This window comes from Cricetulus griseus, chromosome 3, assembly GCF_003668045.3.
Source record: "Cricetulus griseus strain 17A/GY chromosome 3, alternate assembly CriGri-PICRH-1.0, whole genome shotgun sequence".
Lineage (NCBI taxonomy): Eukaryota > Metazoa > Chordata > Mammalia > Rodentia > Cricetidae > Cricetulus > Cricetulus griseus.
In genome coordinates, this window is record NC_048596.1 from 73,452,908 (window position 1) to 73,465,104 (window position 12,197).

At 49.0% G+C, this 12,197-nt stretch overlaps 1 protein-coding gene across 2 annotated transcripts; it reads right to left on the minus strand.

The window, feature by feature from the left end:
* Positions 1-1,390: 1,390 nt before the first annotated feature.
* On the minus strand, positions 1,391-12,197 carry LOC113834557 (zinc finger protein 771). 2 transcript variants are annotated; one of them, XM_027404567.2, is made up of 3 exons: positions 12,041-12,197; positions 11,521-11,683; positions 1,391-2,391 (listed from the first exon to the last, which is right to left on the minus strand). In XM_027404567.2, the coding sequence occupies exons 1-3, from the start codon at positions 12,151-12,153 to the stop codon at positions 1,579-1,581; spliced, it is 1,089 nt and encodes a 362-aa protein (XP_027260368.2). In that variant the 5' UTR covers positions 12,154-12,197; the 3' UTR covers positions 1,391-1,578. The 2 variants fall into 2 exon arrangements, with proteins under 2 accessions (XP_027260368.2, XP_027260369.2); XM_027404568.2 differs by having other exon boundaries at positions 11,521-11,670; positions 12,041-12,172.

The window sequence follows — 12,197 nt, forward strand, 5'->3', positions numbered from 1 at the left end:
TTGGACTTGATGGTTTTTTTTTGTTTTTCTTTTTCTTTTTGTGGGGAGGGCACAAGGTTGGGAGGGTAGACCTGGGAGGAATGGGAAGTGTGAAATTTCCAAATAATCAGTAAAAATATTATGGGAAATGTGTACACACGGAGGAAAAAAAATGACATAGGGTTGGAGAAATTGCTCTGCAGTTAGCACGCTTGCTGCTCGTTTTTCTGTTGTTGTTTGATGAGACTAGGTCTCATTTTATCATTGGCTGGTCTGGAACTTGCTGTGTACCCAGGTACTTGCTGCTGCCTCTGCCCTCCCAAGTGCTGAAATTAAAGGCTTGTTGCCACCATTCCTAGCACTTACCCTCTTGCAGAGGACTGAAGTTGTGTTCACAGCACCCACATCAGGCAGCCTACAAATGCCTATAACTCTAGCTTCAAATCTTACTCCCTCTTCTGGGATTTAGTTGGCACCTGCACTCAAGCGAGCACCAATCCAGAGACTCGTAATTCCACTCCAGAGATCTACATGATGCAGGACGAAAACTTCTGCAAGTTGTCCTCTGACCCACACGGACCCCATGGACAGTACCCTCTGCCACTCCCATAATACAAATTCAAAGTTATTAATCGCATACCTGTAATCCCAGCATTAAAGACGCTGAGACAGAAGGACCCAAGTTTGAGGACAGTTTGGGCTACAAACCAAAAGTAATTTTTTAATATGTATGAATGTTATGACTACGTATGTGTTCCATGTCAGTGCCTGGTGCCCGTGGATGTCAGAAGAGGGTTTTGGATCCCCTAGAACTGGAGTTATGGATGCTTGGAATGGAAATCTAGAGCCTCTACAAGACTCTTAAAAATATGTACACACACATACATCCCGGAGAAGTCACTGCCTTCTTGCTCCCATCACAGTTCTGGTGAAACCTGACTGTGATTGCCAATTCCCTTGTCCTTGCTGTGCCATTTACTAGCTGTCTGCAAAAGTAAAGATAAAATGAGGTTTGGAGCTAGGTGCGGTAGTGTAATTTTGTAATCTCAGGATTCAGGAGGCAGAAAGAATCACCCAAAGTTCAAGACCAGCCTGGTGTATATAGTGCATACTGGGTTCACTTGGGGTTAAATACGGAGATCCTAAATAAATTAGGGGAAAGCTAATGTACCTAACATAAAATCTTAAATCTATATAGCCCCATTGTTCCCCATTTGCCATACTGACCCCCAAAGGGGGTCATGTAGAAGTCCTGTTCGTGGTTCTTTTAAGAACTGAGATTGAGGCCAAAGGCCAGGTGTGTGATTTTCCCAATCCCAGGAATCCCTTAGGCTATTTTATAGCCCCCTTGGTTCCATTATTCCTAGTGTTCTTCCCCTTCCCACCCACCTCACTTACTGGCACCGGTGAGGTGAGGATAGAATACTTTATTCACTCAGAAGGGCCAAGGGAATGTAGTTGGGGACGGGACACGGTTTCTAGGGACCCCAATAGAGCCCTCCCTGTCGCCCAGTCCCAAAGCACCCCGGACCCAGGTGCAGGCATGGAAGGAGCCATTCGGGTGCAAACCCCAAGTGCCCCTCGCTGCCCCGCCGTGGCTCAGCTGCCCTCGCACTCCGGGCAGCGCTCGGTGGGCGTGGCGGCTGTGGCACTGGCGGGTAGCTTGAAGTCTCGGCCGCAGCCCGCGCAGATGTAGAGGCGGCGCCGCATATGCGCGCGACGGTGGCGGATGAAGTGTGAGCTGAGGCGGAAGCGCCGGCCGCACTCCGTGCACGGGTAGGGCCGCTCGCCCGTATGCGTGCGCGCATGCTCCGCCAGGTTGGAACGGTGGCCGAAGCGCCGGCCGCACACGGCGCAGCGATGCGGCTTCTCGCCCGTGTGCACGCGCCGGTGCTTGGCCAGCGCCGAGCTCTGAGCGAAGCGCGTGCCGCAGTCGGCGCATGCGTACGGGCGCTCGCCCGTGTGCGTGCGTCGGTGGCGCGCCAGGCACGAACTTCCGCCGAAGGCTCGTCCGCAGTCCGGGCACGCGTACGGCTTCTCGCCCGTGTGCACGCGCAAATGCTGCGCGTAATTGGAGCTCTGCGCAAAGCGACGGCCGCAGTGTGCGCATGCGTACGGCTTCTCGCCCGTGTGACGCCGCCGGTGCTGCCGCAGGTTCGAGGCGGCGGAGAAACGCTTGTCACACTCCGGGCACTGGTAGGGTCGCTCGCCCGTGTGCGTGCGGCCGTGCTTAGTCAGCGCCGACTTCTGCGAGAAGCACCGGCCGCACTCCGTGCACGCGAAGGGGCGCTCGCCCGTGTGCGTGCGCGCATGTTTGGCTAGTGTGGAGCGGCGCGCAAAGGCGCGGCCGCAGTCTGGGCACGCGTGGGGCCGCGCCGGGTCGGCCGACGGCGCTGGCATCTGGCTGGCGACCTGCAGGGAGAGGGAGGACAGGTCAGCCTTAAGAGGCCCCAGGGGAAACCTTGGTCTCCCGCACACAGCAAATTCTTTGAGCCTCAGTAAAATAGGAAACTGCCTGCCTCCGAGATTGTGTACCGAACATGAGTTAATTTACATCACAATGACGGATGGCATTATAGTTACTTGTACTAATTCATAAAATTTATTGGGCATGTTCTAGGTTATAGAGTTAAGAGGCACCGGGGATTTAACATTAAATAAAAGTGCTAGGTGCCTGTAATACAGTGGGACAGGGGAATCAAGAGATCAGGCTAGTCTGGGCTACATAGGGGACCCTGTCTCAAAACCAGAGTGCTTAGCTACCAATTTCCTCAGCCCTGGGAAGCATCCTGCTTACAGGAGGAGTGGGTTAAGACCGCTGGTACTACAGGGAATGCTGCAGATTTAAATAGGGCTAGGAAGACACTGTTGTTACCAGGAGGAGGAAACAGAACCCGGGCCACGGGGCGGACTGAGATGGAGAACCACTATAAGGGATTTCTGAGAATTTTGATGAGGAAAGCTCATACATTTTAAAAGGGTTTTTTCAGAACCCAAATGAAGGAGGAAAGACAGAACCAGGAGCCTAGTGAGGAGGCGACTGCTCTCATTTGACAGAGGACCAGTTGGCCTAAGCCCAGGAAACTAATGGAAAGTAGAGCCAGCGAGATGCTGGTTTCTTTATCCACTTTACAGTTTAAGAGATGGCAACAAATTGGCTTCAAAGTAGGACGTAAGGCTAGGGTGTAGTTAGAACTGCACAGGTGGAGTTGCCATTTACAGAGGGGAAGTGGGTAGGGAGTAAGATCTGAATGGAAGTTGATGAGACATTTTCAGCCTACAATGGACACTAAAGCCTAGAGGCTGAAGAGATCACCTAGGGGATGGCAGAGGACCCTGGAGCAGCCAGCTGGTAAGTATGGGCAGAAGCCAGGACAGGGACAACTTGGCCAGGGCCAGACTCTCAATAAATCTTTAAGAGCAAGCACTTCCTTAAGCTGTGAAGAAAAACCAAATGTTGCTCTGAGGCCTGAAGTCATGAAGCTTGAAATGAGTCAGTCTGGACGAGTAGAGATGAAGGCAGGAAAAGGAAAGAAGGCTATGTAACAAGCAGATGAAGTGGAAACATTCTGTGCTAGAGAGGGAAGACGAATATTGAAGGCACATTACTCCCTTCTAATAAAAAAAGAAAATACCATGTATAGATGGCTGAAACCATGGCCCAAGTTTCCTATCCATGAAGTAAGTTAGTGAATGAGGTAGTTTCCTTCTTGGGTGGGGGAGGGGACTGCAGAGAGACGGGGTGGAGTGATCCCCTAGTAAAACCAACAATGAGAACCATGAACAATCAGTTAAGAACATTAATTCATGCTGGGCTGGTGGGACAGGCTTTAATCCTATAACTTGGGAGGCAGAGGCAGGAGGATCTCTGTGAGTTCAAGGCCAGCCTGGTCTAGAGAGTGAGTTCCAGAACAGCCTCCAAAGTTACAGAAAAACCCTGTCTCAAAAGACCAAAAACAGCTGGGTGTTGGTGGCGCACGCGTTTAACCCCAGCACTTGGGAGGCAGAGATAGGCAGATCTCCGTGAGCTCGAGGCCAGCCTGGTCTACAGAGCAAGTTCCAGGACAACCTCCAACACAATACAACGAAACCCTGTCTTGAAAAACAAAACAAAAAGACCAAAAACAAACAAACAAACAAAAAACATTAATTCATGACCAGAGAATCACCTGGCACACAGGACAAGACAGGTGCTGCCTCTCCAGCATGCAATCCAACACCACCCTCCTTTTAAGGAGGAAACACCACAAGAAACAGCAAGTGACAGAGAACAGGACCTTCCCTTTCAGAAGCTGGAGTAGAGCAACTTGAAGGCCATCAGTCCTTTATCAAGAAACTGGCTTTGGAGCCAGGTGGGGGGGCAATGACTTAGTTTCAGCACTCAGGAAGCAGAGGCAGGTGCAGATCTTGTGAGTTCAAGGCCAGCCTGGTCTACATAGAGAGTTCCAGGACATCCAGGGTTGCATAATGAGACACTATCTGAAAATGAAAACTTCAATCAAAATAAAGTAGCTTTGAAGCCGGGCGGTGGTGGTTCATGCCTTTAGTCCCAGCACTTGGGAGGCAGAGACAGCTGGAGCTCTGTGAGTTCGAGACCAGCCTGGTCTACAAGAGCTGGTTCCAGGACAGGCTCCAGAGCTACACAGGGAAGCCTTGTCTCAAACAAAAAACAAAAACAAAAAAGAAAAGAAAGTGGCTTTGAATTCAACCTAGAACATAACAGTGTGGGAAATTAGCCATCAACCAAGAGAACCCTGGTTTAAATAATAATAGCCCTCCTTTAGTTTGGCTTGACCTTTCCCAGTTTCAGTTGCCAGTTGTCAATCATGGTCTGAAAATATTAGATGGAACATTCCAAAAATAAACAATCTGTAAGTTTAAAAGAACTTTTATTACAGTATATTGTTATAGTTCTGATACTATTGTTGAACTCTTACTGTGCTAATTTAGAAATTACACTGTATCCACAGGTGTACCCTGAAAGGAGCGGATGCAGACCAGGTGTGACAGCACACCTGTAATCCCGGCACTCACAGACCGAAGCAGGAGGGTCACAAGTTCTGGGCCAGCTTGGGGAATATGACAAGAACCTATCTCAACAACAACCTAAATACTATATATATATGGTTTGAAACCATCCAATGTTTTGGGCATCCATGGCAGGGTATGTGTGTCTTTAAATGTAGTCCCCAAAAGGGGCTTCTGTAGTTGAGAGCTCCATGTCAGACTTTGACAACATGTATAATATTACAGTAAATCTTCCTGTTACCCTTCAGTCAGGTGGAATATCTTAATGAATAGTCCAGGCTAGCCTCATACTCATTGACAAAATCTGCCTGACTGTTGGATTACAAGTGTGTTCCACCATGCAGGATTACTTTTGTTTATTTATTTTGTTTGTTTTATGGAGAAGTTCTTGCCCAGGCTGCCTAGAACTTGAAATCCCCTTGCCTCCACCTTCAGAGTACAGGGATCACTGGGGCTACCTCCGGACAGCAAAAACACCAAGGCTTAGAGAGAATAAGTTGACAAAGCATGAGGAGATAATGAGGAGGTGTAACTCTCCCCACTCTGAGTCTCCATCTTCTTGCAAGAAAGCTCCCACATTAGAGTAAACCCTATGGGAATCCAATCTCAATTACTCGGCCACACTTTCCTCCATGCCCTGGAATCTTGGTAATGGCCTTAAGTCTAGCTCCCTGGGACATGGATAAGGCCAGGAGAGGTGACCATCATCCTAGCACTTGAGTGGCTGAGGCAAGAGGTTCATGAGCTTGAGGCCAGCCTGGGCTAAATATCAAGACCCTGTCTCAAAACAAGGTAATGAAAATTTCACAACCCTTTGTGCTAGGTACTTCAGTCCCATCATATAAATGAAGAAGTAGGTCACAGATATCAACTGATTACCCAAGGCCATATAGCTAAGAAATAGCAGAACCAAGGTTTGAACTCAGGTCTATCATTCTTAGTCATGGTGGGATCCTAACAGCACGTGTGAAGTGACCTAGGCAGCTTGTCTTCTCCCCTAAACCCTTGAGTCAAAATCTTCTTTTTCTACACAGTATAAAACACCACCCCCAAAGCTAGCTCCTTACTACAGGATGTGGCCCACAGCCCAGCCATATCAGAATCACTGGGCACTTGTGAAAAATACACAACAACACGAACAAAGACGGGGCCTAACACACACACACACACACACACACACACACACACACACACACACACACACACGGCACTACATAAACTGGCCATGGTGGCATGAGACTGTAATCCCAGCATCAGGAGGTGGATGCATAAAAACCAGAAATTCAAGGTCAGCCTCCACTCTACAGTAGATTCCAGCTGGCTCCATGTCTGTAATTCCAGCATTTGTGAGGTAGAGGCAGGAAAACCAAAAATACACGTTCTTTAGCTACACAGGGTTTGAGGACAGCCTGAATCTTAAGCCTCACCCACAACCTAAGTCATAATCTCCCTTCTAGGGGTTGAAGAGATTGCTCTGTGGTTAAGAGCACTGGCCACTGTACAGAGGGCCTGGATTGAGTTCCTAGAACCCACATGGAAATTCACAAGTATCTGAAACTTCAATTTCAGGGGTTACAATGCCCTCTTCTGGCCTCTATGGGAACTACACATATGTGGTGCACACACACAAGCAGGCAAAATACTAGTATACATAAATAAAAATAAATCTTAAGTTTTTTTTTTTTTTAAATCTTTGCTTTATGGTGGTGATATAGCTCAGCAGTCCCTAATATGCACAAGACCCTACAGCAGAAGCACTTTATCAAGCTCCCAATGATCTTCGAACGCTTAAAATTAAATCCACACACTGCAATAGATAGTGATGGCTCACACCTGTAATCCTAGCAATCCGGAAGCTGAAGCAGGAGGATCCCAAGTTCAGAGTCTCCCTAAGCACCATACATAGCAAGTCTCCCATCTCAATAAATAAATTTAAAAACTAAGCAGTCTAATCTGGAGGTGAGAAGAGATGCACCTATAGAAATCAGGTGGAAAGCTGAGAGCGAGTTTGTAGGCTGAACATGCAGTATGGTTCAGGATCAGCTAGATATGAGGTGGGGGCTAGGCAATTTAGAAAGAAAACAAAAGACACAAGAGCATACTGAAGAGCTTTCAAAGACAAGTGGAAGGGCTGAGACTTCACCCTAGTGATACAGAGAAGCTCTCCGGGGTTTCAGGAAAGTGAGAATGTGCATGGAGCCTTCTGGAGGGGGGTAGACATTTTCTACTCCTTCAAGATGGGTTATTTATTTATTTATTTATTTATTTATCTATTTATTATTTAAAGAGTTCCATTCAGGGCTAGCAAGATGGCTCAGCTGGTAAGGGCACGGTTGCTTGACCCTTAAGACCCACCTGGTAGAAGAAAAGAACCAACTTCTGTAAAGTTGTCCTCTGACATGCCAAAGGTGCCATGGTACCTGCTATACACACACTTACACCAACAAATAGGATTTAAAGTTCAGACAGATCAGACAGCTAGGTGTTGGTGGCCCACACCTTTAATCCCAGCACTCCGGAGGCAGAGGCAGGCAAATCTCTCTGAGTTCGAGGTCAGCCTGGTCAGCCAGGATAGGCTCCAAAGCTACACAGAGAAACCCCTGTCTTGAAAAACAAAAAAAACAAAACAAAACAAAACAACCCAAAAACCAAAAAAACAGACAGATCAGAGTCTGACAGACAGACAAAGACTATTCCAAACTCTGCATGTAGCATCACTGAGGCCCGTTTTCCTACAACCCTGGGTACTGAACTGTCATGCCCAGCTTTACTACAGAGTTAAATCCATGGCACCATGAGGCCTGTTCTTAACAAGAAATGACTTTGGGATGACAGGTAATGATCACAGTCTGCTGGCACTGGATGACAGCCCCCAGAGGAGCACTTGCTATGCAGCCCACACTGGCCTAGAACTTGCAATCCCGACTTGGCCTCCCCATCTGGGATGAATGACAGGTATGCACTACCATGCCGGCTGGAAGGCACTTTTGAAATAACTGTGTACACCAAGAAAAGAGGCTAAAGGAGGTCACACAGCAAATCACTGAGCTGTCTTGTTGGCAGAGGGCCAGTTATGCCTTGCATCTAACCCTCCAACCCACCCTTCTCCTAATCCACCCTGACCCCAGACTGACGTTTGATGATCTGTCTGTTTAAGACAGGATCTCTTGTCGTGACTGTTTGGAACTTGCTGTGCAGACCAGGCCAGTCTCAAACTCAGAGATTCTTCCATCTCTACTTCTGGAATGCTGAGGATAAAGGCAAACACTTTTATTCCCAACATTTGGGAATAAAGGCAGGAGGACCTCTGTGAGTTTGAGGCTGGCCTGATCTACAAAGCAAGTTCCAGAACAGCCAAGGCTATACAGTGAAAGCCTGTCTTGAGAAACGAACAAAACAAAAAAACAAACAAACAAAAAAAAGAGGAATCACCACCATGGCATGCCCAGCACATTCATTGATCTTATCATCCAACTTTACATTTGGAGAAACTGAGGCAAAGAAGGTAAATGGGAGAGGTGGGATTTGACTGCTACCTCACATTGTTTCCAGTCTGGCCCAATGGACTTTTGACTTTCATGATAAACCTGTATCTCTCAGCCTCAGCTCGTTCATGGGCACCAGACACTCTTTTCTCTTACTGCTGCTGTTATTCCAACGCAGTCCACTAGCCTTTGCAGACAATATTTTTGTATTTGTTATTTTGTTTTGAGACAGGGTTCATCTACAACTGCCCTGGCTGTTGTGGAACTCACTCTGTAGACCAGGCTAGCCTCGAACTCAGAGATCTGCCTGTTTCTGTCCCCTAATGGTGGGGATTAAAGGCGTGAGCCACCATACCAGGCTGTTTTTTATCTTTTCTTTCTTTCTTTTTTTAGATAAGGTTTCATGTAGGCTAAGCTGGCCTTAACCCCATATATAACTGAAGATAACTTTGAACTTATAAAAATTTATGATGTTTTTGAATGTTTTGCCTGTATGCTTGGTGTCCATGGAGGCCAGAGAGGGCAACATATGGGTGCTGGGAATTGAACCTGGGTCCTCTGGAAGAGCAGCCAGTGCTCTTAACTACTAAGCATCTCTCTGGTCCCAACCCTGAAATTCCTGCCTCCACCTCCCTAGTACTGGGACCACAGCATTTACCAGCATGCCTGACTATGTGGTGCTGGGATCAGGACTTTCTGCATGCTAGGCAAGAACTCTATGGGATGACACTTCCCCAGCCCCCTGCCAGAGATTCTTTTGGATAGAAACTCGTTATTTTCATTGACTGGCTTAAGACTTCCCGTGTCACAACAGGATAGAATGCAGTGTGCTCAAGTTGTTACCCTGTCTTGTTTAAAACCTGCTACATTTTAGCCTCAATGAAACCTTTCTAGTGTCACTTTCTCAGAGCCTTTGCTTGTCACCTCCCTGCTCAAGCCTCCAAAGTACACACAGGACACCCTCTCTTGAAGTTTTTCCCACTGCTTGGGGTAGTTTACCTTCAACTCTGTCCAACTTGAGATCATCCTAAAAAAGCCTTGATAAAAATGAGCTGGGATGCCAGCGAGGTGGGTCGGCAGGTAACAGGGCTTGTCATGTAACCCTCAAGAACCAAGTTCTGTCCCTTCTGACCTCCACACGAAGGTCTGTGTTTCTGTGTCTCTGTCTCTCTCAGAAACTCAATAAAATAAAATGGCTGGAGACAGGTGTGGTGCACCCCTTTAATCCCACTCAGGAGGCAGAGGCAGGTGGATCTGAATTTCATGCCAGCCTGGTCTACAGATCAAGTTGCAGGCCACCTAGGGCTGCACACAGAAACCTACCTCAAAAAAAAAAAAAAAAAAAAATTCCCCCAAAACAAATTAACAACAACAAAAAATACAAGTTGGGCCTTGTACCCCTCAGTGCTGTGGTGGGAGGCTATGGGGAGATAAGTCAGGTTTGCAAGCTACCAGCCTACCTCCAGGCTCAGTGAGAGACCCCTGTCTAGGGAATAAGGCAGAGAGAGAGTAAAGGAGCAGGCACCTGCCATCCTTGTCCAGCTCTGGCACATGCACAGGCACACACCCCTCACCCACACATACAAAGAAAAAAAAAAAAAAGAACTATTTACACAATGCTTATGTGCAAGACGCAGCTCTAACTCATGGACTCACAAAGGCCTTACAACTCCAAGAGGCAAATGCTGCTTTGCTCTCCTTTTTACTAATGAGGAAACTGAGGCACAGAGAGTTAAGAAGCCAAGTGGTTTTACTCAGGCCTGAAATCTCACTCAACTAACAGGAAGGCTGAGGTGTGCTATAGAATAAGTTCTAGGCCCACCTGGGCTACTTGATTGAGACCCTGTCTCAATGGAAAAAAGGTCTGGTTATAGTACAGAGACATGCAAAGCCTTGGTTCAACTCTTAGTATCACAAGAAAAATTAACAAGGCTGAGGAACTTGTCAGCTGGTAGGTAGTGATGGGGATGGAAGTCCACCCTAAACTCTAGAGCACTAGGCCATTAATGTACAGACCAAAGAGGGGAAGCAGGACCTACGGGGTCTTAAAGGAGGGCTGCAATAAGACAGCAGGCCAAGAAGGCTGGAAAAAAATAGGGCTTCATAGTTAATACAGAGTGGAAGAGGCCTAGAGAGCAGGTTCCCTTTCCCAACAATTCACCATGTCCACAGAGGGTACTAGAATTTTCCCCCTGGGGTGTGGACTTGAAATCTGAGGAAGCAAGAGCCCTCAAACAGGACTCAAGGTTACTCAGACAGGGACAGCCCAGGGTCCTGGCAGCTCTTGGAGGTAGAATAGCTGGTGACAGTTAAGGTTCTTGAATGGCAGACTCTTAACTCCTTCTGATGTCCTGAAGACCTTCAGATACCTTCAGAAGAAAACCCAAATTCCCAGTATGGTCTGCCAATCAACCTACCTGGAGCCATGCTGCAGTGTGAGGGAACCATTGGCTCATAGTTCTCCACTGAAAGGGCCATTCTTTCTGCCTGGGGCAGTCACTTACTAACTTTGAGATCTTAGTTCAGTGACCAACTGTCCTGTGCCTCAGTTCCTCATCTGTAAAATGGAGTCAATACTACCAACAAACCAGATTGGGGGTGCTCAGAATAGCATCTGGCACACCATAAACCATGCAAGAGTTGGCTGTTGTTACTGTTCCTGAGCCAATCTTCCCTCACCCAAGTCTGAATCATGCTCCCACCTCTGGCCTTCACCACTCCTACATATCTGGGCTCAGGACCCAGGATTGTGAGTTTATGGGCATCAAGCTGCAAGGGGAACGAAACTACTCAGCACGGCACCCCCATGCAGCACTCAGCACGGCGCCCCCAGACTCTCACATAGGGTCAAAAATCTGTCCAATCAGGTCGGGGGCAGTGGGCACAAGATGGGCTAATCCTGAGGTTCTAGATCTGCGATCCAGGAGAAGGTGAGTGAGGGCTGGGATTCCTGACTTCTGTCTGAGGGACGCTGAGCCTGGCTGGCACAGGTTCGAGGGTGGGGGTGGGATCGGGGTGTAACACCTACCTCCTTGTTGTCCACAGGGATCTTGAGTTTCACCACCTCATACTTCTCCTCACCCTCCTCCTCCTCACCCTTCACCAGCAGCACCATCTCCTCCTGCATCTCTTCCTCCTCCTCCTCCTCTGCCTGCTGTTCGCCAGGCATCTTGGTGTCCTGAGGCGGGGCGCTGGATCAGAGGCTCAGGACCCGCCCCCCACCCCCACCCCCACTGTGGCCCCGGCCCAGACAAGGCGGTGCAGCCGTGGCTTCCCCCGCCCTGTCCAGGCTTCGAGTCTAGTCCTCTCCCATCCACCCCAGCCCGGCCCCACGCTCCGGCACTGCCCAAGGCCCAGATCGGAAGACACCCGTTCACCCCACTCATCCCGGTATTCAGGGCCCCGAACAGTTCGAATCTCCAGCTCCCGCGAGTTGCCACCCTCCTCGCGCTGAGTCACTCCCCGGAGCCTGGGTCGGCGACCCGAGCTCTAAGGGACCGGCTGGAGGCCAGCTGGAGCAGAGGCCCTGGGGTGGGGTGCGCACTCACCAGCCCGAGGTTCGGCGCTCGTGAGGCCCCGGGCCTGGGCGAGGGGCGGTTGGGTGCTCTGCGAAGGCCGCGGCTCCGGAGGCGGGGGCGGGGCGGGGCCCCGGGGTGGCCATTCATTGGCTCCTACGCCTGGCCCCGCCCCCAGGGGGAGAGGCCG